Source organism: Selaginella moellendorffii, unplaced genomic scaffold, assembly GCF_000143415.4.
Source record: "Selaginella moellendorffii unplaced genomic scaffold, v1.0 SELMOscaffold_53, whole genome shotgun sequence".
Lineage (NCBI taxonomy): Eukaryota > Viridiplantae > Streptophyta > Lycopodiopsida > Selaginellales > Selaginellaceae > Selaginella > Selaginella moellendorffii.
This window is the reverse complement of record NW_003314314.1, coordinates 1,043,544-1,066,159: the sequence shown is the minus strand read 5'-3', so window position 1 is coordinate 1,066,159 and position 22,616 is coordinate 1,043,544. Positions and strand designations below refer to the sequence as shown.

General features: G+C 48.1%; 7 protein-coding genes across 7 annotated transcripts; 3 read left to right on the top strand and 4 right to left on the bottom strand.

Moving 5' to 3' along the window:
* The first annotated feature begins 2 nt into the window (after window positions 1-2).
* LOC112350693 (nuclear speckle splicing regulatory protein 1-like) lies at window positions 3-1,107 on the top strand. Its single transcript, XM_024687331.1, has 4 exons — window positions 3-166; window positions 226-345; window positions 403-621; window positions 669-1,107. Exons 1-4 carry the CDS (start codon window positions 11-13, stop codon window positions 1,047-1,049), a joined length of 876 nt encoding a protein of 291 aa, XP_024543099.1. The 5' UTR covers window positions 3-10; the 3' UTR covers window positions 1,050-1,107.
* LOC9660998 (sodium/proton antiporter 2) lies at window positions 1,040-3,648 on the bottom strand. Its single transcript, XM_002982270.2, has 10 exons — window positions 3,078-3,648; window positions 2,856-3,026; window positions 2,670-2,798; window positions 2,432-2,608; window positions 2,255-2,361; window positions 2,082-2,202; window positions 1,970-2,031; window positions 1,610-1,912; window positions 1,256-1,550; window positions 1,040-1,195 (listed from the first exon to the last, which is right to left on the bottom strand). The coding sequence occupies exons 1-10, from the start codon at window positions 3,333-3,335 to the stop codon at window positions 1,079-1,081; spliced, it is 1,740 nt and encodes a 579-aa protein (XP_002982316.2). The 5' UTR covers window positions 3,336-3,648; the 3' UTR covers window positions 1,040-1,078.
* A 132-nt stretch (window positions 3,649-3,780) lies between these two features.
* LOC9636246 (myosin-11) lies at window positions 3,781-10,986 on the top strand. Its single transcript, XM_024687312.1, has 38 exons — window positions 3,781-3,956; window positions 4,185-4,310; window positions 4,384-4,527; window positions 4,590-4,735; window positions 4,789-4,945; window positions 5,002-5,060; window positions 5,114-5,270; window positions 5,331-5,480; window positions 5,531-5,667; window positions 5,716-5,862; window positions 5,925-6,026; window positions 6,083-6,140; window positions 6,198-6,299; window positions 6,352-6,389; window positions 6,440-6,566; window positions 6,615-6,788; window positions 6,852-6,983; window positions 7,040-7,149; window positions 7,204-7,442; window positions 7,499-7,704; window positions 7,764-7,883; window positions 7,935-8,033; window positions 8,089-8,310; window positions 8,368-8,507; window positions 8,556-8,670; window positions 8,720-8,770; window positions 8,832-8,915; window positions 8,965-9,135; window positions 9,192-9,338; window positions 9,389-9,574; window positions 9,624-9,761; window positions 9,810-9,880; window positions 9,933-10,032; window positions 10,089-10,145; window positions 10,196-10,252; window positions 10,308-10,388; window positions 10,443-10,525; window positions 10,593-10,986. Exons 1-38 carry the CDS (start codon window positions 3,954-3,956, stop codon window positions 10,714-10,716), a joined length of 4,560 nt encoding a protein of 1,519 aa, XP_024543080.1. The 5' UTR covers window positions 3,781-3,953; the 3' UTR covers window positions 10,717-10,986.
* Window positions 10,987-11,606: 620 nt separating this feature from the next.
* Window positions 11,607-12,292, bottom strand: LOC9660997 (glutaredoxin-C4). Its single transcript, XM_024687336.1, has 4 exons — window positions 12,093-12,292; window positions 11,920-12,016; window positions 11,764-11,862; window positions 11,607-11,697 (listed from the first exon to the last, which is right to left on the bottom strand). Exons 2-4 carry the CDS (start codon window positions 11,996-11,998, stop codon window positions 11,630-11,632), a joined length of 246 nt encoding a protein of 81 aa, XP_024543104.1. The 5' UTR covers window positions 11,999-12,016; window positions 12,093-12,292; the 3' UTR covers window positions 11,607-11,629.
* Window positions 12,293-12,354: 62 nt separating this feature from the next.
* LOC9636245 (protein S-acyltransferase 10) lies at window positions 12,355-13,955 on the top strand. The gene is made up of 10 exons (XM_002982381.2): window positions 12,355-12,460; window positions 12,526-12,628; window positions 12,706-12,780; window positions 12,832-12,903; window positions 12,966-12,996; window positions 13,067-13,176; window positions 13,235-13,321; window positions 13,379-13,462; window positions 13,506-13,571; window positions 13,621-13,955. The coding sequence occupies exons 1-10, from the start codon at window positions 12,418-12,420 to the stop codon at window positions 13,811-13,813; spliced, it is 864 nt and encodes a 287-aa protein (XP_002982427.1). The 5' UTR covers window positions 12,355-12,417; the 3' UTR covers window positions 13,814-13,955.
* Window positions 13,956-14,023: 68 nt separating this feature from the next.
* On the bottom strand, window positions 14,024-15,823 carry LOC9636244. Its single transcript, XM_002982268.2, has 5 exons — window positions 15,239-15,823; window positions 15,097-15,173; window positions 14,711-15,019; window positions 14,568-14,651; window positions 14,024-14,510 (listed from the first exon to the last, which is right to left on the bottom strand). The coding sequence occupies exons 1-5, from the start codon at window positions 15,575-15,577 to the stop codon at window positions 14,108-14,110; spliced, it is 1,212 nt and encodes a 403-aa protein (XP_002982314.2). The 5' UTR covers window positions 15,578-15,823; the 3' UTR covers window positions 14,024-14,107.
* LOC9660996 lies at window positions 15,546-22,612 on the bottom strand. Its single transcript, XM_002982267.2, has 23 exons — window positions 21,331-22,612; window positions 21,063-21,261; window positions 20,951-21,010; window positions 20,794-20,898; window positions 20,570-20,710; window positions 20,458-20,520; window positions 20,173-20,403; window positions 20,038-20,121; window positions 19,837-19,988; window positions 19,352-19,790; window positions 19,159-19,299; window positions 19,046-19,105; window positions 18,875-18,997; window positions 18,535-18,822; window positions 18,417-18,482; window positions 18,209-18,346; window positions 17,399-18,154; window positions 17,071-17,351; window positions 16,870-17,018; window positions 16,594-16,823; window positions 16,360-16,551; window positions 16,039-16,308; window positions 15,546-15,973 (listed from the first exon to the last, which is right to left on the bottom strand). The coding sequence occupies exons 1-23, from the start codon at window positions 22,566-22,568 to the stop codon at window positions 15,830-15,832; spliced, it is 5,550 nt and encodes a 1,849-aa protein (XP_002982313.1). The 5' UTR covers window positions 22,569-22,612; the 3' UTR covers window positions 15,546-15,829.
* Window positions 22,613-22,616: the final 4 nt, after the last annotated feature.

Here is a 22,616-nt window from a genome sequence, read left to right as displayed (position 1 = left end):
GATTTAGGGTATGTCGAAGTATGGTCTCCAGCTGCGTGGAGCCAAGACGCTGGCCAAGCCGGCGGTGGCCAAATCGGTTCCAGCAGTCTTCAACGACGACGACGACGACGATAATGTCGAGCGGGAGATTGCCCGCCAGGCTGCCAAGCAGAGGAGCATTCGAGAGGTACGAATGTAGCACTTCATGAGGAATTTTGGCTTTTTACTCTGTGTGGGATCGAACAGGCGGAGAAGCAGCAGAAGCAGGCTTTAGAACAGGACCCAAGTGCTTTCGACTACGATGGAGTTTATGATAGTATGAAGTCGAGCCAAGCTCGTCCGGCACAACGAGCTGTGAAGCGTGAGGTATGGAGTTTGATTCTAATCCTATGCCGGTTTTCTTATCTTCTACTTGTGCTTCAGTCCAAATACATTCCGCACTTGATCGAGAAGGCTAAGCTCCGGGAACGGGAGCACGACATAATCTACGAGAAGCAGCTAGCCAAGGAACGAGCAAAGGAGGATCATTTGTATGGTGACAAAGAAAAATTCGTGACCTCCGCATACAAGAAGAAGCTCGCAGAGCAAGAGAAATGGTTGGCAGAAGAGCGCATGAGAGAGCTTAAGGAAACTGTGGAGGAGGTATGTTTATCGATTCTGCGATGTTCTTATTTGACAGTAACTTCCAGGTCACCAAGCGTGACGACCTCAGCGACTTCTACAGGAACCTGTCCAGGAACGTTGCGTTTGGTGGCGGCGGATCCCACCGTAATGCTGAAAGCTCTCAACGCGCAGATAGAGCTGAAAGCCAAGATCAACGCTCGGCGTCCGAGAATGCATCTCCGAACAACACCACAGAGGCTGCAGACCAAACTCCAGGAAACAAGGAGGAACCAGTCTCAAAAGACACTGACAAGGAAGAACTGCAAACGCAAGAGCCATCCGTCGAAGGACAAGAGCAGCAGGAGCAGCAGCAGCAGCAGGAGAGCGCGGAAGAATCCAGGAAACGGAAAGAAGAGGAAGCGAGGCAACGGTATCTGGCTCGGAAGAAACTCAAGCCTGTCGCTTAAATGTGTCTGTATCAAAGTTTCGTAAGCTTTTACATGATCGCTGGTACGTCTTGAATGGCGGAACTGAGCATTGCCACGGGTTGATGGTTGACGGCCAAGTAGGCGGCGATGCCTGCAACGTAGCCAGCGAGCGCATAGCCACTCACCTGGACAAAAAAAAAAACGAAGTTGAGCCGAATGGAAACGCGAGAAAGAGGAGATCTCACCTTCTTAAAGTACCAGAAGAAGTCAGCCTTTTCCATCCCCATGAAAGCAACGCCAGCTGCGGAGCCGATGATGAGCAGTGAACCGCCAGTCCCGGCGCAGAAAGCGATGAGCTGCCACAGCTCCGAGTCCATGGGATACGAGGACACGTCGTACATTCCCATGGTGGCTGCAACCAGTGGAACGTTGTCGATGATGGCTGATGCAAAACCGATGGCAGTAGCAATGAGTTCCACTCCCGGGATGTGGGAGTTTAGGAACGTCGCCAGGTCTTGGAGAACACCAGCGGATTGCAAGCTGTGCCGGAAACAAGAAAGGGGTGTGAGCTTCTAATGAGGAGCGAAAGTTTCACAGACCTTCCCACGGATAGAAGGATTCCCAGGAAGAACAGGACGCCTTGAGTGTCAATTCGCGACAGTGCCTGCGGCACTTTAAGCTTCTGGCGATTCTCGTCACCATAGTGAATGGCATCCGTCAGAATCCAGAGGACTCCCAGTCCGAAGAGCATCCCGACGTAAGGTGGTAAGCCCGTGAGTGCTTTGAACACGGGCACGAAAAGTAAAGCTCCCACTCCTACCGCGAGGACAAGCTTCCCTCGAGGAGCCATTTGCTCGCTAGACATGACTGGCTCCGGAGGTGCTTCTTTGCGAAATTCCTCGCTGCAAAACAAACGCACGAGAGTTTAGAACGTTGCAACATGAACCTGGGTCGGTTACCTCGAAACAGACATCAAGAGCAAGGGAACAGCTAGAGATACAGCCGACGGAATGAATAAACCCTGAGTCAATACCATGTATCAGTCAGCAGCAAAGAGCTACACAGCTGTACCTGCATCGTTTTCACTGTTGAGATCTGTCCATGGATCCAAAGCATGGTGGTCGTAACATCACCAATAGGCGTCCAGGCACCACCTGCATTCGCAGCAATGACAACTACGGCGCCGAGTAGCCTGCAAACGAGCAGGATTTAGTGCGGTGAAAAAAGTCTGGAAGTTTACGTACTTCCTTTGCTCCGGGTCGGGGACGAGTTTGCGCAAGAGGGATACCATCACAATAGTTGACGTGAGATTGTCCAGGATGGAGCTCAAGAAGAAGGTGATAATGCCTATCTGAGACATGATAGCTGTGTCTGCTTGAGAAACTCTTGAACAAAGCTTTCACCACGATGGAAACGCTTACCACCCAGAAGAGTGTGCGCGGGTTCCGTGTGCTTATGGAATCTGTGACAAGCTTGAAGCCTTGGTGCGCGTCGACGAGCTCCACGATCGTCATTGCTCCCAAAAGAAAAAAGACGAGCTCGCTAACTTCCTCGGACGACTTTGAGAGCTCCTCCGCAGCGACGTCGGGGGAGTCGGCCTGGAAGAAACGAGAAACGGGAACTAGGAAGTGTAGTGCGGATTCTCCGAGCCGAGCTTACCCCGAGGCTTCTTATCACCCACAATGTAACAGCCATCAACAGGCCAACTCCGCTCTTGTTAAATGCAAGAGACTCCTCAAAAACTATTCCCGCGTAGCCTGCTACGAAAACAATCACCAGGGCTAAATTCTGCACAGCAGCCATGGATCAGAAAAAAAAAAAGAAAAAAAGAGTAGAGTTAGCGACCTGATTTTCTGCCACCCAAGACTGGTTGATGACCGCAACGCCAGCAAGAACAGCAGCACCAATGGCGAAAGCCTTGAACAGATCAGTCTTGGGCTTGTAGTTGGCCTCATACTCGAGCGAGCTCATGTCATCCACCGAGCACAGAGGGTCGCAAGTTCCCGACGGTGATCCCTGTGCATTAATACAAACAGTAAAGAAACTCTACAGCAAACTTAATCTCACCTCGTAGCCAGCGATTCCTCCTTGGTGCTCATCATCATCCGTGCTAGTGCTAGTACTGCTGCTGCGATCGGCAGGAGTGGCATTGAGTAGCAGCAGGCGTCGAGGATGGAGGCAGGGAGGGCGGCAGGAATTTGGAGTTGCGCGGGCGAGCGTGGCGGCCGCGCGTGAAATCCTGGCGTCATGGAAGCTGGGACGAGAGAATGCCGGAGACGAGGGGCCACAAACGGAAGAACCCACTAACAAACTCGTCGCGCCCATCTACCAAATTAACTACACGCCCAGCCAGGCCACAAGAAGCCGCTAGCCCCGACTGGATGGATCGCCTACCTCTGGATGAAAGGGACTCGCAAGGCCACACACCACGCCGCTAAGTAGCTGTACGATGCCTCCTAGATCTTGTTGTTAGTGGCGTAAGTAATGAAGAGACCGATGGGGGAGCTACAGCAACAGTGATGCGCGCGTTACAATCCAAGAAATCGATTCAAGCGGTCTTCCGCGGATGATCCATTCCATTCCGCCGGTGGCGATCGCTGCGCTGCCGAGAAAGAAAGAGGGAAAGAAAGAGGGCCAAAATCTTCCAAAGGGAGAAAAGAAGAAGCCCTCGTTTTTGTTTTTCTTCCTTTATTCAAAAGGCCGAAAAGCCCCCCAAAGCAAAGCCCTCGTTTCCCTGCCAGTGACCGAGTAAAATAGCATAGCAGTAACTCTCTTCTCGCGAGCAAGAGCCCTAGCGAGCTTGGGGGAAGGGAAGATTTGGGGGCCGAGGCGCCGGGCCGCGATCAGATCTGCGTGCTGCGCATGCTGTCGCCAATTCGGAGGGAATGCGCCGCGCAGCGATCGATCTAGAACAAGGCGTCGCTCGCTAAGGCTGTTGCGGCAATGGTACGTTTGCTGCGATTGATTGGATTCCATCGCTTCCTGCTTGTCGGATTGATTGATTTCGAGGGGTGGAAGCTGTAGCAGATCCACGACTGGGAAAATTTCGAGCTGGTTGCGTGCTTGGATTAGCATTGGCAATGGCATTGTTGACATTGTCTTGGCTCCTTTGGTGTCTCTCTAGGTCACTCCTCCGCAATGTGCATGTGAATATCCTGTGTGTTTGTTTTTCAGGCTGCTGCCAACATCACTGTTGGCTCTCAAGTATGGGTCGAGGATGATCGGCTCGCTTGGGTGGACGCGGAAGTGGTGCGGATCTCCGGCAATACGATCACAGCTCGAACGAGCTCTGGAACCACGGTGAGGCGAGAAAGATTTTACAAAACGGAGGGAGAAAAGAAACAAACTTTCCGATCACTCTCGCTGTTTGCAGGTCTCGGTAGACGTCGGCCATGCACACCCCAAAGATACCGATACAAAGCCTGGAGGAGTGGACGACATGACAAAGCTGGCATACCTGCACGAGCCTGGGGTTCTTTACAATCTTTCCAGCAGATACGAGCTTGACGAAATCTACGTGAGTTATGCAAAAGCATTGTGTCTTAGAGACAGCTGTAACAAATCTTTGTGCTTCTGCAGACGTACACAGGAAACATTCTCATTGCTGTGAATCCATTTGCCAAGCTCCCGCATCTCTACGATGTTCACATGATGGAGCAGTACAAGGGTGCCCCTCTTGGGGAGCTAAGTCCGCATGTCTTTGCGGTGGCTGACTCGGCGTTCAGGTACCTTTTCCCTACTCTAATGATGCTTCCGTGCCAAGTCCCATAAACTTTAGAGCCATGCTGAATGAGAACAAGAGCCAGGCGATTCTCGTAAGCGGAGAAAGTGGGGCTGGGAAGACAGAGACGACAAAGCTTATCATGCAGTATCTTGCTTACATGGGTGGCCGTGCTGCAACGGATGGCAGAACAGTCGAGCAACAAGTTTTGGAGGTAATTGTTTTAGCTGGTGGTGTCGACTTTCTCATGCTTTTGTTAACCGTCGACAGTCCAATCCGCTTCTCGAAGCTTTTGGTAATGCCAAGACTGTTAGGAATGACAATTCAAGGTAGGCACCCCATGTCAATAATCGACAAATACTAACTTCGCTCATGTTCGTAGTCGATTTGGCAAGTTTGTCGAGATTCAATTTGACCAGAGCGGGAGAATCTCTGGAGCAGCTGTCCGGACATACTTGCTGGAGAGATCCCGGGTTGTTCAGATTGCTGATCCTGAAAGGAATTACCACTGTTTTTATCAGCTTTGTGCGTCACCTGAGGTTGAAACTATCGTTTTTTGTTGATGACAGTGGCGTTTGTTGACAAAATCTTTTCTACAGGATGTTGAGAAGTATAAACTTGGCGATCCGACAACCTTCCACTACTTGAATCAAAGCAACTGTTATGATCTAAATGGGGTCAGCAATAGCAGAGATTACGCCAAAACAAGGAGAGCTATGGATGTTGTTGGCATAAGTCCTGTCGAACAGGTTCGAATGGCTGGTTTGGATCGAGCACTCTCTTATTGGTGTTGTTTCAGGAAGCCATCTTCCGAGTCGTAGCGTCCATCCTGCACTTAGGAAACGTTGAATTTGTTCACGGAAAGGAATCAGACTCTTCCAAGCTCAAGGATGACAAGTCGAAGTTTCATCTTGAAGCTGCGGCGGAGCTACTCAGGTCTGTATTGCCATCCAATAGTGAGTATTTAAGTTTGGACATTTTCAGGTGCGACGTAAAGGGTCTTGGAGATTCATTATGTACGCGTGTTATAGTAACGCGGGACGAAACTATTACCAAAACCCTCGACCCCATGGCAGCAACAGTCAACCGTGACACTCTTGCAAAAACTATCTACGCACGGCTATTTGATTGGTCTATTATCTCCTCGCCCGTGTAGCATTTTCTTAACGCTAACATGTTTGCATTTGCTGCAGGCTTGTAGAGAAGGTCAACAAATCAATTGGCCAGGATTCCAAATCCAAGACGCTGATTGGAGTGCTTGATATATATGGGTTTGAAAGTTTCAAAACAAACAGGTGCTCTTCTTATTGAATGCATTAGATTAGCATTTTAACTTAACTCATCATACCAGCTTTGAACAATTCTGCATCAATCTTGCTAATGAAAAATTACAGCAGCATTTTAATCAGGTGAACTAACGCCGTTATGAAGTTGAGACAGCTGCTAATTGTTTGTTTTGACTGCAGCATGTGTTCAAAATGGAGCAAGAAGAATACACTAAGGAAGCAATAGACTGGAGCTATATAGATTTTGTTGACAATCAAGATGTTCTGGACCTTATTGAAAAAGTAAGGTCATTGAGTTTGTCCATGCTTCTGATATGACATGCAAACTTTTCAGAAACCACTGGGTATCATTGCTCTTCTCGACGAAGCTTGGTAAGGCCAGGGTTTTCTCGGATTGCGTGTGACTATATCGTCTTGTGCAGCATGTTCCCAAAATCAACCCATGAAACGTTTGCTACAAAACTGTTCCAAACTTTCAAAGCACATAAGAGGTTCAGCAAGCCAAAACTTTCTCGAACTGATTTTACAGTTGCACATTACGCTGGAGAGGTAATGCACCATTGCTGTGGTTTACTCGTTTTTTACTGTTCCTGGCAGGTCACTTACCAAACAGACCTTTTCCTTGATAAAAATAAAGACTATGTTGTGGCTGAACACCAAGCATTGCTAGGATCGTCGAAATGTTCTTTTGTTGCGGGACTGTTTCCGCTGTCCTCAGACGACTTTATGAAATCTTCCTATAAATTTTCCTCCATAGGAACTAGCTTCAAGGTAAGCTCTTATTTTCTTGTGACTGTTTATCTAATTTTTTTTTTTTCCTTTTTGACGTTGCAGCAACAACTGGGATTTCTAATGGAGACATTGAGCTCTACACAACCACATTATATACGGTGCGTTAAACCAAACATGTTCAACAAGCCCGGGCGTTTTGAGAACCCCAACGTCTTACAACAGCTTCGATGTGGTGTATGTTACTTCGGGTTCTCCACGTTTTTATTCTAACTTCTGTCCGGTAAATACAGGGAGTTCTCGAGGCTGTGCGGATAAGCTGCGCTGGCTATCCAACTAGACGCCTGTTTGACGAATTTTTGGATCGTTTCAGCTTACTTGCACCGGAATTCCTAGATGGCCGGTATGTTTATTGTTCTCTTTCTAAGCTGCATTGAAGATTCGTTTGTGTTTGTAGGTACGACGAAAGGGCGGCAACTGAGAAGCTGCTTCAAAAGCTGAATCTGACTAAATATCAGATTGGTAAAACCAAAGTTTTTCTTCGTGCGGGCCAAATGGCAGAGTTGGATGCTCGGAGGGCGGAACTGCTAGGCAATGCAGCAAGAGTGATACAGAGGCAAGTCCGTACATACCTTGCGCGTAAGGAGTTCTTGGCAATCCGTAAGGCTGCCGTCTGTGTTCAAGCTCACTGGAGAGGTAACACATAACGATTTGTTCTTTCTGTCATTGTATTGTTGTTGGCATTTTTACAGGAAGATGTGCGAGAAAGCTATACGAAAGCATGCGACGGGAGGCTGCAGCTATTTGCATACAGAAACATGTTCGAAGGTGGCACCATCAAAAGGAATTCCAGAGGACTCGTAAGGCAGCAATATTTGTACAGTCCGGCGTCCGTGGGATGGTTGCTCGTAAGGAGTATCGTTTCAAAAGGCAAACAAAGGCTGCGACAGTCATTCAGGTATTTGTAGTTCGCGTTTTAGCCTTATACTGATTTCTCACTGTTAAACTATGCTGAAGTCCCGGTGGCGAGGCTTTACAGCAAAAAGATATTACAGGAATCTTCGGAAAGCGGCTCTTACAACGCAATGCGCTTGGCGAGGACGTGTTGCCCGCAAAGAACTCAAGAAGCTTAAGATGGTAGGGAACTACTAGCCGCATCAGGATGAAATATTTGACATTTTTTTTCAGGCGGCAAAGGAAACAGGTGCTTTACAAGAGGCTAAAACGAAGCTAGAGAAACGTTGTGAGGAGTTGACTTGGCGTCTCCAGCTGGAAAAACGTTTGCGGGTAAATAATCGGTTTTTGTTGTAGTTTGGTAAACTGAACTGATAAATCTGAGCAGGTTGACTCTGAAGAATCAAAGAATCAGGATATTGCAAAGCTACAGGCGGCAATACAGAACTTGGAAAGTCAGATGGATATGCTAAATGCCTCGTTAGTGAAGGAGAGAACACAGAACAAGAAAGCTATAGGTGACGCAGTGAACGCAGCCCGGCAGTCTGTTGCTTCAGAAGTGCCCGACTCCAAAGTGGACCAACTCGCCAGCGAAAATGAAAAACTGAAGGTTCGTTGTTTGTTCTCCGCTGGGACGAACCACACTGACGTTGATCCGATTCCGTAGGCCTTGGTTGAATCTTTTGAGAAGCGGACTACTGAGCTCAACAACAACTTAGTATCGACCAAGAGAGAAGCTGAAGAGAACCTCAGGAAACTTACTGATGCATTGTCCAAAGTTGAGCAATTACAGGACCTACAGCACAGGTTAGTTAGAACATTTTGCGGAGCAAGCTTCTATGTTTGTGTTTATAGGTCGGAGGAGAAACTGGCTAACCTGGAGTCCGAGAATCAAGTTCTGAGGCAGCAAGCGCTTGTTATGTCACCACAACGGACTCTCAGCAACCGGTTCAAAACACCAGTGTTCCAGGTATGCCTCCAAAGGTTTTGATCACTTTATAGCTGCGAATCACGTGCAGAGGACTCCGGAAAACGGGCACCTTGCAAATGGTGATAACAAAATCATGCCGGTAAGTCTTGAAATTCTCGGCCTCAATTACGTGTGTCATATACTTTTTACAAAACAAGCAGGAAACCCCTGTCGCCATACAAGCTGAAAAGGAAAATACCGAGACCGAGCAAAAACGCCAGAAGCAACTCACGGACAGGCAGCAGGTCAGCTTTGTTACCAATATTATTGATCAACTGGCTGTTACTCTCACAGGAAAACCAGGACATTCTGCTGCAATGTGTGATGAAGGATGTCGGTTTCAGCCAAAATCGACCTGTTGCGGCCGTTGTAATTTACAAGTCTCTCCTACATTGGCGGTCATTTGAAGCCGAAAGGACTAATGTCTTTGACCGGATCATTCAAACTGTTGGAGCTGCAATTGAAGTACGTTTCTGTTGTTGAGTGGCCTGATCTTTATGTTTTCGACAACGGTACTGCAGAGCCAAGAAAACAATGACGTGTTGGCGTACTGGCTGTCTAACACGTCTACATTGTTGTTCCTACTGCAACGCACACTCAAGGCCAGTGGTTCTGGTCCTCAAAGAAGACGTGCACCATCTGTTACACTGTTTGGGAGGATGACTCAGGTTACAATACCTCTCGACTTGAACCGCTTATTGACAACTTTTTGTTTCAGGGTTTTATTAAATCATCTCCAGGATCATTTGGCAATGGGGGGCTAGATGCGTCTCGACAAGTGGAAGCCAAGTACCCCGCTTTGCTGTTCAAGCAGCAGCTTACGGCTTACGTTGAAAAGATCTACGGAATACTGCGTGACAACCTGAAAAAGGAAATAACGTCATTGCTCGCACTTTGCATTCAGGTGGTTTTACTACCTTTCCAGATAGATTTGTGCTAAAGTTCTATTGCAGACCCCAAGAACTGCGCGTTCTTTAGGCAAAGCGGGAAGGTCTCCAAATATGGCCTTGGCAGCGCAACAAATGTTGAGTCACTGGCACAGTATAATCAAGAGTTTGACCGGTCTGCTCAACACGCTGAGAGCGAATCATGTGAGAAAGGGGCAATTTATCGTTTAGTTTCTAATTTTCTTCTTTCAGGCTCCACCGTTTCTTGTTCGAAAGCTGTTCACGCAAATATTCTCGTTCATTAATGTTCAGCTCTTCAACAGGTAATCTGCTAGCTTCACACTAAGGTTGTGTGTTGACGTTTTGTACTTCCAGTCTTCTTTTGAGGCGGGAATGCTGTTCGTTTTCAAATGGAGAGTATGTCAAAGCTGGTTTGGCAGAGCTGGAACACTGGGTTTATGAAGCCACCGAAGAGGTGAGGACGTTTTACGGGATTCGTTTTGGGTGTGTAATACGGACCTTTCTGTGCAGTACGCTGGTGCATCTTGGGACGAATTAAAATACATCCGCCAAGCGGTTGGTTTCTTGGTAAGCTACTTACAAGCTCACAGAACTTTTTCTAAGACAAAATTTACCAGGTCATTCATCAAAAGCCCAAAAAGTCACTCGACGAGATTACACATGACCTCTGTCCGGTAACATAAAGACATACAATGTGTAGGATCGTGAAATATTATCGCTGATGTGCAGGTATTAAGCATCCAGCAACTGTATCGTATCAGCACCATGTACTGGGATGATAAATATGGCACCCACAGCGTTTCTCCAGAGGTGCGTGGGTATTGTTATTGTTTCCCTTGTAACACGCATGGGTGCTGGTCGCAGGTTATTGCAAATATGAGAGTTCTTATGACTGAAGACTCCAACAATGCTGTGAGCAACTCCTTTTTGCTGGACGATGATTCAAGGCGAGCATGCGAATTCTGTCTGAGGCATATAAAATTCTGATGAATGTTTCTTCTTCGTTTGCTTCAGCATTCCATTTTCGGTTGACGACATATCCAAGTCGATGAAGGAGATGGACCTCAACGACATCGATCTGCCACCGCTTTTGAGAGAGAGCAATGCATTCCATTTTTTGCAGCCTCAGTCGGAATGAGCAACACAGCTCGTCTTCGAAGGCCAGCAACAAAAGCATGCTTGAAGCTTCGATTTCAGCTCAAGCCAGGTTCCTCTCAACACTATTCTTTTTCATTCGGATTGATTCTTTATACACAGGTAAAAGCAAAAAAGTTGAAAAAAGAAAATCAAAACCAAAAAAAAAAAAAGGCAAAGAGAAGCGGAACATTGTACATTCATCTTTTCATATTCTTGATGGTGTTGTATTGAAAGGACTGTAAAAAATACAAGGAGATGCACTTTTGTAGTTTGTGATGGACTTTTACTTGATGAGTCTTTTCTCGACCAAGTGTTTCTCAATCTCTTTCCAGATTCTTACGTAGGCTGCGGGGCGGAGAGGAGGAGCGGAGCCGAGTGGCACACACTCAATCTCCCAAACGACCACACTCTTGCTTGGCTCGCTTTGAATCGGATGGAAACGCAGCGTACCAACGTAGTGACTGTACAAGTGACTAAAGTCACAGTTTTCCAGCATAGTGTATCGAATCGTCATGGAAGCATCATCGACCAGTTTCAGTCTCTCTTTCGCAAACACCACCTTGGAGCTTCCATCTTGCTCTGCAAATCCAGCAAGCCATTAAGCGTGGATCATCAAACTTGAGAGTTGCTACGTACTGAGGCCAACAAGCCTGATGGTACCAGCTTCGCCGCCTCCCACCAGATACTCCACGCTCTGGATCACACCAGGAATGATGCCCGCCAGCGATTTGGCATCCTTGAACGTTTGCCACGCCTCCCACGCTGAAACGTCGAGCTCAACTTCAGCCCGGCACACCTCCATAGCTGCAAGAGGAAAGCACTTTGCCAACACAAAAAGAACTCACGCAAACAAAGAGCCAAATCGCAAATATGCTCTTGGATGGATAGATCAGACAAAACAAAGTCCCTGTAGCTCAAAGCTCGGTCTTCATTTCCTTCAAGTGGTCCGCCAAGAGTCCGGTCTTATGGTTGTCAAGCAACACTGGGAAAAGAGTAGCAGCAAACTTAGGAAACAGAATGCAAGCTTGGAACTAGAGAAAGAACTCACACTCCGCTCCTCCGTAGTGCATTCCATTGACAAACACCTGTGGAGTGATCCAGTAGCCGAGCCACCTCCGGAGAGCTTTTTGTATCATCCATGCTTCGTCTGGAAAGCAAAAGCAAAGAGATGAACGAAAGAAAGAAAAGAGAACAGAGGAGCTACCTGATTTCGTGTGGTCGATGTCAATGAAATGCGGCTTCTCTCCTTGCTCCGACATCGCCGCTTTCACGCGATTCGTCATCCTAAGTGGAAGTTCTCACTTCCTCAGATCAAGGAAACAGAGCCTTTTCATTCCTTTAAGCTTGCTAGAACTTGCGTTTGTGATGTAAGCTTACGTGCAATCCTTTTTCCCGACGATGACAACCCTGTGCTGCGCCACCAGATCCATAAACTCATCCAGCGCTCGATTCAGCTCCGGATCGCTCCTGTCCTTCTCGCGATCCACAGCGCTCTCATCCAATCCATGCCTCGGCGTCGCGCTTCCAATCCTCGCGACTACCAGCGCAGCGATCACGAATCCCAGCACCAATCTCATTTTGACCTACAACCAAACTAACCGATCCTTTCCCTTTACTCAAGTCTAATACAAAAAAGATTCTCAAAAACGAATTAGGGCTTATGCGAGAGTGAGAAAGCTCTCCCCTTTTCCTCTCTGCCCCGATGCGGTGCTTCACCAGCGATGCTTGTGGCAGCTGCAGCACAGGTAGGTAAGCACTCTTCTCAGTCGCGCTCCACTCCACTTCACTCCAATTCCACTCCATTTCCCAGGTTTTGGGGGTAAGACTTGCTGGTTTCTAGCTCACACCCTCGGTGTGGGGCTGCTCATCCTTCTCTACGAGGAATTGCAACACCAGATCTTCTCCTACACTTGGTAAGCCTCAAAAACGAGATCCCTTTTTGTTTTTGTGCACTCTTTCACTGCTCATTCGTTGACACTCTCACTCTCAGGTATGCGTTGCTATATCTCGTCTTGATCGTTGTTACTGTCATCCAGTACTACCGGGTTGCTGGTTCGTCACCGGGGTAAGCAAAAAATCCTTGCGAGATTCTTGTCACGATTTCAGTGATTGGAAGCTACGTGGAGGATCTGGAAAACGATCCAGAGTTCGAAGCGGGAATTAAAGCTGTAGCCGGCTCCACTCCATTGTGAGTTTTCCTTTTTGTTTTCTCTTCGCTTACATTCTTTCCTCATTGATTGCGACTGTCAGTTCTCACTGCAGTACCTGTCGCGTTGTCCAGGTAAGAAACCAAGTTCTTCTAACCTATTCTTGATAAAAATCCCATTTTGCTTTGTTTTCTTCCATTGCAGCCCCCAAGAACAAAACACTGCCACGATTGTAACAAATGCGTGCTGAGATTTGATCATCACTGCGTCTGGCTGGACACTTGCATCGGACAATACAATCATCGCAGATTCTGGTACGTTTCACAGGCTCCTTGTGTTCATTGCGTCCCAGATTCTGACTGGAGCACGCAGGTGGTATGTTTTTCTGGAGACCTTTTTGTGCATCTGGTCGACAGTCCTCTACTTTCTTGCCTTCCACTTGGAAAAGAGCTCGGCATGGTAAGTGCCCTCTTGTCGTGCGTTTGGTTTGCAATTCACACTTATTTCGCTCCACAGGCCACAGAATCTGCTGCTGCTGGTGATGTTCGTGGGCCTCCTCTGTTGTTCTATATTTCTTGCCACCCTGCTCGTTTTCCACAGGTAAAGATAGAAAAAAAGAGTGATCGCTAACTTCTGTTTGCAGTTATCTGGTGCTTACAAACCAAACGACGTATGAGAAAACACGTCGCACACGAATTCCATACCTCCGGTGAGCAGGAATCCTCGTAACGCAGCTCACAAAGACTGGGTTTTTGCAGCAACCTTCCGAAGGATGCGCACCCCTTCAGCAAAGGAGGTTGTGGAAATGTAACCGAGTTTTGCTGCGCGTCGCAACCGTATCGTTTCTACAATCTTCCTCCCGACCATGAAGCTGCTGGCCCTTGCCTCGCTGCAAGGAACGCAACCGAGTCGACAACCAAGTCTACCAAGTGCTGCTCGTGGTGGCGATGAGACATTGGAAGCCGCCGCCATTTTTATTTTTTTTCCTCTCTCGTATTGCGCGCTGTGTACCATTTCCTGGGTGTGTAAATAGCTTTCCTAGTAGCTTTTTCCTCTCATATATTAAAAATGTAACATGCTGGCTTGTACGAAACGTCTACGGATTGTCATGTCGTTTGGACTTCCATAACAAACTCCCATCTTTCTTTCATTTGAAGAACATAGAAAAGGAAAATCTTTGCCAAGAAATTTTGAGAAGAGTAATGGTTAAAGAGTAGCGTGAGTGACAGACACTCAAGAGCTACGTTAAAACGCTGGGATGGCCGCGTAGAAACACATTCCAGTGGTGATGGCAGCAACCAGCACGAGCACGGCAGCCGCCAGCTTGTCTTGCGTGATCTTCGTCTTCCATCCGCCGTCGTTTCCCCGAGCCTTGTTCTTGGTCGTCGTCTTCTTCTTTTGCAGCGGCTCGTCCTCTGTGGGAGCCATCTTTGTTGCTTGTCCGTCCTCCGCATTGTCTTGAGCATCCCCTCCTCCTTTTGCTTTAGCCGCGACAGTGACGCTTCTCGCGTTGACAGCACGCTTCTGTTGCTTGGCTCCGCAAACGCCTCCTATCACGCCACAGGGACAGGCGTACACTGTCTCGTCCGCGGTTTGCCTCGAAACTTGAGACTGGCGCTGTTGATCCTCGGTGAGGCCCATTTGACCCCTGCCAAAAGGAGTAAAAACCAGGATCAAACAACACCAACAACGTAGTAACACTCACCTCCACAGCTTGTCAACTATCTGGCCTCTCTCTATGTGCTGCTCCAGGAGCACCGAAACATCGTTGGGAGTGACATATCCATACCTGCGTTGCAAAGAGAACGAGTCAGATTTGAAACTAAGAAAAAGTGAGCGAGGACTTACCAGTGCCCCGAGACTGGACCGCCTCCTCCGCTAGCGGCGTAGACGATGACATTGCCAGCGAATTTGTGACCACCAATGTGGGAGCAAGCCTTGACTGTGACACGACCAGTCAAGCCCCTGGCTTCAATCTCGTCCCGGAATTTGTCGACCAGAACCGGGCCGCAGCTTCCGCAGCGTGCGTCGCGAGCTCCGTGAGCGCAGATGAAGACATGGCTGCCACTGAGAGGCTCCTCGACACCATGGCTCCATATCTGCTCATTGACCACCACTTCCTCCACAAATGATTCCGCGTCAGAGGCTCTCAAACCTCTGCAAAAACGAAATACTAAAGTCAGTGCATGCAACTTTGGATCCAGATAGAAAATAAAAGAAACAATGCCCGAAACCTGTAGCGCACGAGATCTGGAAAGACAAGAATGTCTCCCTCCGTTGAATCAGATGCTTCACAAACAGTCAACCGGATCTGCAAGAACACGCGAGAGAGGAGATCAGACAAAGAAATCCTGTTTTAAAAAGAGCCAGCAGCACCTTGTTGGGCATATCGTTCTTGCGAGCCTTGAACGCAGCGAAGAGAGCGTGCGGAAGGCCACCCAATTCCGCACTCTCCACCTGCGACGGCCAGCTGAGAGCATCCTTGTAGCACACGAACAAGTGCCTCTGGTAGAAAGACACGCTCCCCGCCAGCGGGGACTTGTACATCTCGGGCCTGTCGAAGCCGGTCGACGCTGGCAATTGACTCGACGCCGCCATGTCTCTCTTTGCTGCTGCTGCCGCTGGCGGTGGCGGTGGTAGCGCCCTACTAGCCGAGCAAGCGCTAAAAGGTTGAACGAGGCGATGAAGAAAAACTGGCACCTTCACCTTTTTCATATGTTCATAATGTACGGACCACCTTGATTCTTGGGCTGCTACGATCCAAACACGCAATTCCCCTCGGCTCTGCTTCTGCTGGATGATGCTGATTGCCACTAACCTTCTCCAGCGTTTTTATTTCTTTTTCTTCCGGTTGCACCTCCTCCGACCTGCGTATTTGTGCGCTGCTATGCTAGGACTCGGGGATTTGAGGATTTGGAGCCTTGTCCCTGTGCTGTGACGATGGCGAACCCTGTGCCTGTTTCTACTTTAGGACGCCGAATACTCGAGCAGTAGCCTGTTGTCAACCGAAGGAATTGACGAGAAGACGAGGCGCAACTTGTTGTTGAGATGATAGATCAGTGTCCACTGCGTCGCCATTTCCGACTCCTTCAATTGTCGCACCACTGATGCCTGCGCAGTGAACGAATGACACACGTCTTCAGGAACGAGGAAAACGTTTATAAAACGACACCAACCTGTAGATGCTTGCCGAGTCGCACTTCAACTTCCGTACCGAAGGAGAGGTTTGCAAGCGACTTGAACGGGTCTGTTGTAGGATCCAGGGACAGGAGGTTTGGAATCTGCGGTGCGTAAACAAGCCGCCAACGAGCCTGTCCAAACTCTCCTTTGGTTTCTATCTTCGGCATGAGTGTCTCGACCGTAGCAGCCGCAAGCTTCTTGAAAGCAAACTGACCGTTGCCTTCGAGCAGCGAATCCACAAGTTGATTTTCAAACAGCTTAGCGGCCTGCACGATCGCACGCATCAGCGAGATAAATAATATACAATAGAAGCTTACTTCAATACGAGTCAATGTGTCTTGTTCTCCAGAGCGAGCATAAGTCAAAACAATGCTGTCCTGCCAATTTTGTGCACGCCCTTGAACTTTCAGCTGGAAATGCAAACCGACCAATGCTAAATCCAAGTTAGGATCGAGACCCTGTTCCGGTTCGAACTTGGCACGGTTTGGATAATCCTTGTTCAATCTCACCTGAAACACATCATTAGCGGTGCAAGAGACAGCTTAGCTTACCTGAGTAGCAACAAGGTTTACATCACCGTTCTCAAACGTCAGCACTCCCTTGGGCTTGACACGTTCGGAATCAGCAAATCCATGAAACTCCAGCTCTCCATTTACCGCGAAATTCAATATCAAAGGGTAAACCATTCGCAACTCAGGTCCAAATTGCAGCTTCAAGCCTTTCAAGCGTACGGCCACTGGCAGTTTACGTTCGTGGCTTTCTTCTTTGACCAACTCGAGATCTGAAAATTATGTCAGCTATATACGTCACAAAACAGATCTACAGACCTGACAAAGCACGAGGGATAGTCGAGGTTGCCGCCTTCGAATTCTTTTCTTGAGAAAGATACAGTTCGCCCCGACTGAGCTTGACGACACCTGTAAGTTCGGGATCTGAAAGGCTTCCCATGACAGATAGCTGTCCATCTACTTGTCCACTACACACAGATGCGCCATGTGAACTTCCTGACGCCTAAAAGCATTACATACCTCAACATATTTTTTGCACGGACCTCCAGAGAATCGGCTTTCACTTCCAAACTGCAGTCACTGCTATCGACAGCAGCTTTCAAAGGTAGTTTACCTTTAATCAAAAGCCTTCCTCTCTTCCCAACTTTGCCTTCGATAGCATCAACAATCAGCTCATTATTCTTCACGGTGACAGTTCCGCCAATATTATGTGCTGGTTTTGGTAGTATAGGGGACGAGACAGTCGCTTTGTGAAAGACAGCCATTCCATCAAACTTCGGTTGCTCGGATGCCCCTCGAACCTGCTCTCAGAGTAAAAGAGTGAAACCGAGAAAGAAAACGAAAATACCTGAAGCCTCACGTCCGCGTTTCCTTGGAGCCATTTCATATTTGGTGTAATTGTTGTCAGCAGCATCATCCCACTGTCCTTGACAACAACGTCAACGTATAAAGCTCCTGCATCGATGAAATCCCACTCCGATGATGTACTATAATCAGTTTGCCCCTCACTGTTGCCATGGCCCCTGTTGTTGATACTAGCGCCCATCCACCTTTTCACAGCAGCATTTCTCGACTTCGACTGTGGATCTAAAGCCTTGGACCCCAACGGTATACTGCCTCTCACGTAGACATGGCCCGCATGCACGACAGGTTCAAGTCGAGCGTTGAAAACAAACTGGTTCCCGGATGTTACCGATGCAGCCAAGTCCGCCTTGCTTAAGTTGATACCGCCAATAGCCCCGTCGAGCAATCTTACGTGAACATCACATTCTGGCTTGTTGCAATCTCCTCTGAGGTCCCCTTCCATATGCAGGACTCCGTTCAATGGAGCATGCGGTGCCGAAGACTGGAGAGGTTCGACAGAGGACGATTGGATGGCTTGCATCAGGGGCGGCACAAGCTCCACAGGGAAGTTCAAGAGAGCAAAATGCAGGTTCGAATTTGGCCCGAGCATCCCATCGGCATGGAGTGTTGCAGTATCCTTCTGTAAGAAGACCTTCTCAAGCCGGAGACCGTCCGTGTAACAGTAGCTTCCAGTCGCCACAGCACTTTGAATGTTATATACACCCCATTCCCAGTTCTCGCCGTGAAGATCCAAACTTGCCTGTACGTAATAGCATTTTAGACTATGGTAAACAACTCGCACTGACGATCTTACTGTCATGTCACTGTTTCCACCGCCGCTTGCTTCAAATGTACCATGCCAACGGCCATTCAATTCTGCAAGACCCGGCAAAGGCAACGAATCTGCCGAGCTTCGATCTTGAGGAGACGTAGCGCTTTCTTTCTTTAAAAACTAAAAGATCCACCACAAACACGACAGTACGTAAACAAAACAAACAAACGAAGAAAAGCAAACAAGGTACCTCCATTTGCTGTTTCAAACTGTGTGCAAGAAAAGCAGCCTTTTCCACCTCTTGTAAAAACAATTCCTAGCATCACAAAGCAACGTCACTACGGAGATGGTAAAAAACATATAAATACCTTAGATCTTGTTACAATTGCAGGGTCGCTGCTCCTAGACAGAAGACGAGCAACAGGTAGCATATCCGACAGCTCCGCTCTAGGTACTTCCAGACGAAGCCTCCACCTCCCTAAGGAGCTGATGGCATTTTCAAGATGTCCTGCCATCAACTTCTGCCACATTCCGTCACTCAGGTGTCTTTTGTTGCCCGATGCGACAGCCTTTTCACGAGGGCCTGGCAGCACGTATTCACCCCGAAGCTCGTATGTGCTGTCCGCTTGTTCAAGCAGAGATTTCTCCAACGTAACCTTCAAGGTGAATGCATGATAAAAACAAAGGGGCATTAGCCAGTATGCTTACCACGTCGCCTGACCACCGGGCTGATACATCAAGAAGCTCGCCTTGCATGCCACTAAACCTTGGTCGTCCGACTGACAAGCAACCATGGCCCCTTCGCTTGTCAAGGTTAAGTTGTATATCAACCTGTAGCAGCATTGTAATGAGCATAGTAACGTACTGACTGCATCGTACCTTGTGCATCATACCCCTCAATGACGATAGCTCCAACTCATCCAGTGGAAGATTACGGATCTGAAAATAAAGCACTTGATTAAAACGTTGCACACAAGGAGTCAGTATCTTACCTCTAACTTTGCCAAAGAATGCGGCGAATGAGAAGCATCAACTTGAAGTTTGCCTCTCTGCAACGAAAACGACGATGGCTCATGACCATTTTTTGATAATTGAACAGTAAGATGCTCCTTTCCTCTTCCACTTGTAATCAGCTGCACAAAATGTTAACGCAAGGGGAAAAATCTGAGGTATGAACTGGTTTACCTTAAAGCCAGATCCTGACACGTCTAGCAATCCGCTCGAATGAGAAGCAACTAGAAGTTGATTCAACTTCAATCCCGAAAGAGAAACGTCACCAACCAGCCCAGACATCTTAGTATCTTTGTCGGAAACAAAACGGCCCTGGAATTTAAGCTTACAGGTGGCCTTCATTTGTGTACTGTCAGGTGAAATAGAAGGCGCAGAAGGTAGGAAATCCAGTATATCAAATCCTCGAAATCGTGCGTCGAGCTCTAAGCCTTCTAGAGTCGGTATACTCTTATTTTTTCTGACTGCAACCGGTACCGTAGACATCTTAGAATTCACGTCAAAAGTAAATGAAGAGGAATTTAAGACAATGGCTTCGTCCGATATAGAAATATCCCCTCGTGATCCGGTGAATGATCCCTTTGCATCCGGCATAACCCATTTGATGTCAAATACCCTGTAAAAAACGTAAAAGTCATACTTTCCGTATGAGTGACACTTACGGCATTTGAAGTGATCCACGAACTTTAGCTTCCCCGTGCATCGCGCCAAAAAGCGGCAGTTTCATTTCATTAGTTGTGTAGCTTCCAATAATATCATTGATCATCACGTATCCTGAACAATCGATCCTTATGGCCGTTGGATCAATTTCGCCCTGATTTATTACAAGTGTGAAAGTTGAAATGAAAATGCAATACTGTTACCTCAGGACAGATCCACATATCGCCCGCACCGCGAATCTCTCCTCCACCGACTGGCGTCGCTCTGATTCCATATATGTTTGCCGTCTGTCAAGATGAAGAGCCAGGTTGAGAAAACAAGTGCTTGCAAATACTCACGGCACCATCGGTATCGAAAGTAAAACTTCCAGAAGCCATCGTAAAAGCAACGTTATCGTAAGCAGCTGCTGCACCTTTGTGAAGGTTGTTTCGGATTGAATCGATAGCTTTAGAAGGCGATGCATTGAATGTCAAATCCGTTCGGTTCTTTAACGTTTCAGCACTTCCTTCAAATATTGGCGCATCCAAGGGTCCACGACAGTACACCACAGCCTTGACGGCGCCAGCAACCTTTGATACATCCATGTTATAACATACCAACAGAAAAATCTATTCCAAGCTTACTGGAAAAGGAGGCGGACGGACTTTGAGTGTGGTCATAAGAGAGTTCACTTCCACTCCAGGAACCTGCAAAAAAGTGAAAATAGATAGAAACTTATTAGTGGTGCCAAAATACCTGACAGCTAAGACGAAATTCTCCATTTTCAGGATTTACGTCCATGTCTCCTGAAACATTGACGGGAATTTTACCATATAGACCACTAGTATTGTGAAGGAAAGCTCGCTGCCCTTGTAGAAATATTGTTCCATTTACTTCCTGAAGGTAGATAATTTTAGGAAAAAAGACGAAGAAAAAGAAAGAAAACTCCTCATGAGACAGGAACACCACCCTTACCTTACCTTGAATGCAGCTGGAGCTTCCACGATTTTGAAGCTGACATTCTTTATATCCACCTTACCACCAAGTTGAGGAAAATTGTCTTCATTGTTCATTCTAACGTGAACCTACGTTGCAAAAAAAAACAGGTCAATGAGCTGGCATATGATCGGGCACTACCTCTCCGTGTGCCGTTCCACTATAAAAATCGATTGGCAGCTCAAGCAACCTCTCTACAAGCTAAGGGAAGCACACGCGTCAGGACAAAAACAAGAAAACGCAATGGACTTACTGGAACAAAAAGATTTCGAGCTTTGATCTTGACGTCCCATTGTTGCTGTTTAATGTCAGAATGGACGACCACATTTAGCAACCCTGCATCATGCTCTGACGCGGGTCGTCTCCAAACTTTCGGAACACCAGACACTTGCGCGTCTATAACTTGGTAGTCACTAGCAAAGTCGACACGCCCATTAAACTGATCCAGGACTCTAAGTCAAGATCAAAAGAGAAAGCGTCAGCAGCATTAAAAGAAAAAAATAAAGTGCCGTTTCTCCTACCTTGGTTCATTGTCGCCAAACGCAAGTAGTAGAAAGGTTCCATCTCTGATGTAAACAGACTCAATGGTCACGGGACTTGTGCTCGACTTTCCGTCCTGCTGGAGATCGTCAACTGCTGCTGCTGTGGACGATTGCCTCGTTAAGTCAACAGCATTACTGTTCCGGGCTCGCTCAAACTCTGTAGTCTTGTAAGATTGCGACATCGAGGGTGGAATACGGTGGCTGCCAACCGGAGCTCCGCCTGTCTTCTGGAAAAACGTGCGAGCTTTTGCAGCGCTAGCTCGAAGATTCTTTTTCTGGAAGTAAGCCTTGTCCGACGCTGACGAAGTTTGCCTAGGCAAGTGTTCCTTCACCCACGATTTTGCACCGTGCAAAGGCCCCCTCATAGCCGCAGTGCCATCTTCTCCCACTGCTATGTTCCCTGCTTCCAAGTTATCGTTTCCAAATGCTGCCGGCCTGTACCCAAGGTTGGCCGAGCGTCGGGCCGCCTTGATCCTCTCGTCAGCCTGCTTGAGCGCGCTCGATTCCCTGGCAAGCCGCCGGATTCGTGTCCTCGAATCCACAGTCTCGTCATTACCACCATCATGTAGCAACCTTTTGATCTTTTCGGGAGGAACCGCTGGAAGCCCCAGCCACGTCCAGTCCTGCCTTTGTGCTACGAGCAAATGCGGGTGACTTAAGATCAAGTCTGCCGCGAGCTGGCGGCGCTGGAAGCTACGAACCGGATTTATGCGGATGGTTAGAACCGGAAGTTGCGCGCATGAAAAGTCCTGGTCGTGAGGCCCAATGGAGCAATCTCTAAGGCTGATTCCCAGCGGCGAAAGCCCAGCCACTTTTCCCAGCTCCACTTGCCTGGAAAGCCGCTCCCCAAGCAGCATCGCGATCGGTGGCAAGAGCTTTGTCTCGATGTAATCCTGCGCTAGACCTCGAATTCGCAGCGCCACAACCCCAGACAATATCGTGACGATCACCACTGCTACTGACCTCGCAATCAGGCGCAGCAATCTGGCGCTGCTGCTCCCTGCCGCTTGAGACGATCCGGGGCGCCATTGCCAGAATTCACTGCCGCTGCTGTTGCCGGCGAGGATGCTCCATTTTCTTCTCCGATGGGGCCATAGCCAGCTCCGGAGCTTGGATTTCGGCAGCAGGCAATGCGGCGGACGATCGATTCTTCTTCTTGGAGGAGTGATCGGAGGAGATAGCGCTGCCGTCGCGGATGCCCAGCCATGGAGAACCATCCGCGCTCCCCCGTTAGGGCAGGACTCGAACCCTGGCCAAATGCCAGT

What these genes read in the sequence shown, in the direction of transcription:
- LOC112350693 (XM_024687331.1), top strand. Translation starts at nt 11, where the DNA reads ATGTCGAAGTATGGTCTCCAGCTGCGTGGAGCCAAGACGCTGGCCAAG. An exon ending in AGCAGAGGAGCATTCGAGAG is followed by an intron (nt 167 to 225) that starts GTACGAATGTAG and finishes GGGATCGAACAG; the next exon opens with GCGGAGAAGCAGCAGAAGCA. An exon ending in AACGAGCTGTGAAGCGTGAG is followed by an intron (nt 346 to 402) that starts GTATGGAGTTTG and finishes CTTGTGCTTCAG; the next exon opens with TCCAAATACATTCCGCACTT.
- LOC9660998 (XM_002982270.2), bottom strand. Translation starts at nt 3,335, where the DNA reads ATGGGCGCGACGAGTTTGTTAGTGGGTTCTTCCGTTTGTGGCCCCTCG. An exon ending in GAGGAATCGCTGGCTACGAG is followed by an intron (nt 3,027 to 3,077) that starts GTGAGATTAAGT and finishes ATTAATGCACAG; the next exon opens with GGATCACCGTCGGGAACTTG. An exon ending in CAACAGTGAAAACGATGCAG is followed by an intron (nt 2,032 to 2,081) that starts GTACAGCTGTGT and finishes GTATTGACTCAG; the next exon opens with GGTTTATTCATTCCGTCGGC.
- LOC9636246 (XM_024687312.1), top strand. An exon ending in GAAAGTTTCAAAACAAACAG is followed by an intron (nt 6,027 to 6,082) that starts GTGCTCTTCTTA and finishes TCATCATACCAG; the next exon opens with CTTTGAACAATTCTGCATCA. An exon ending in TTACACATGACCTCTGTCCG is followed by an intron (nt 10,253 to 10,307) that starts GTAACATAAAGA and finishes GCTGATGTGCAG; the next exon opens with GTATTAAGCATCCAGCAACT.
- LOC9660997 (XM_024687336.1), bottom strand. Translation starts at nt 11,998, where the DNA reads ATGACGAATCGCGTGAAAGCGGCGATGTCGGAGCAAGGAGAGAAGCCG. An exon ending in CATCGACCACACGAAATCAG is followed by an intron (nt 11,863 to 11,919) that starts GTAGCTCCTCTG and finishes TTTGCTTTCCAG; the next exon opens with ACGAAGCATGGATGATACAA. An exon ending in GCACTACGGAGGAGCGGAGT is followed by an intron (nt 11,698 to 11,763) that starts GTGAGTTCTTTC and finishes CTCTTTTCCCAG; the next exon opens with TGTTGCTTGACAACCATAAG.
- LOC9636245 (XM_002982381.2), top strand. Translation starts at nt 12,418, where the DNA reads ATGCGGTGCTTCACCAGCGATGCTTGTGGCAGCTGCAGCACAG. An exon ending in TTGTGGCAGCTGCAGCACAG is followed by an intron (nt 12,461 to 12,525) that starts GTAGGTAAGCAC and finishes TCCATTTCCCAG; the next exon opens with GTTTTGGGGGTAAGACTTGC. An exon ending in CAGATCTTCTCCTACACTTG is followed by an intron (nt 12,629 to 12,705) that starts GTAAGCCTCAAA and finishes TCTCACTCTCAG; the next exon opens with GTATGCGTTGCTATATCTCG.
- LOC9636244 (XM_002982268.2), bottom strand. Translation starts at nt 15,577, where the DNA reads ATGAAAAAGGTGAAGGTGCCAGTTTTTCTTCATCGCCTCGTTCAACCT. An exon ending in AGAACGATATGCCCAACAAG is followed by an intron (nt 15,174 to 15,238) that starts GTGCTGCTGGCT and finishes GTGTTCTTGCAG; the next exon opens with ATCCGGTTGACTGTTTGTGA. An exon ending in GGTCCAGTCTCGGGGCACTG is followed by an intron (nt 14,652 to 14,710) that starts GTAAGTCCTCGC and finishes TTTGCAACGCAG; the next exon opens with GTATGGATATGTCACTCCCA.
- LOC9660996 (XM_002982267.2), bottom strand. Translation starts at nt 22,568, where the DNA reads ATGGTTCTCCATGGCTGGGCATCCGCGACGGCAGCGCTATCTCCTCCG. An exon ending in TCCGTCCGCCTCCTTTTCCA is followed by an intron (nt 20,404 to 20,457) that starts GTAAGCTTGGAA and finishes GATGTATCAAAG; the next exon opens with GTTGCTGGCGCCGTCAAGGC. An exon ending in ATATGTGGATCTGTCCTGAG is followed by an intron (nt 19,989 to 20,037) that starts GTAACAGTATTG and finishes GTAATAAATCAG; the next exon opens with GGCGAAATTGATCCAACGGC.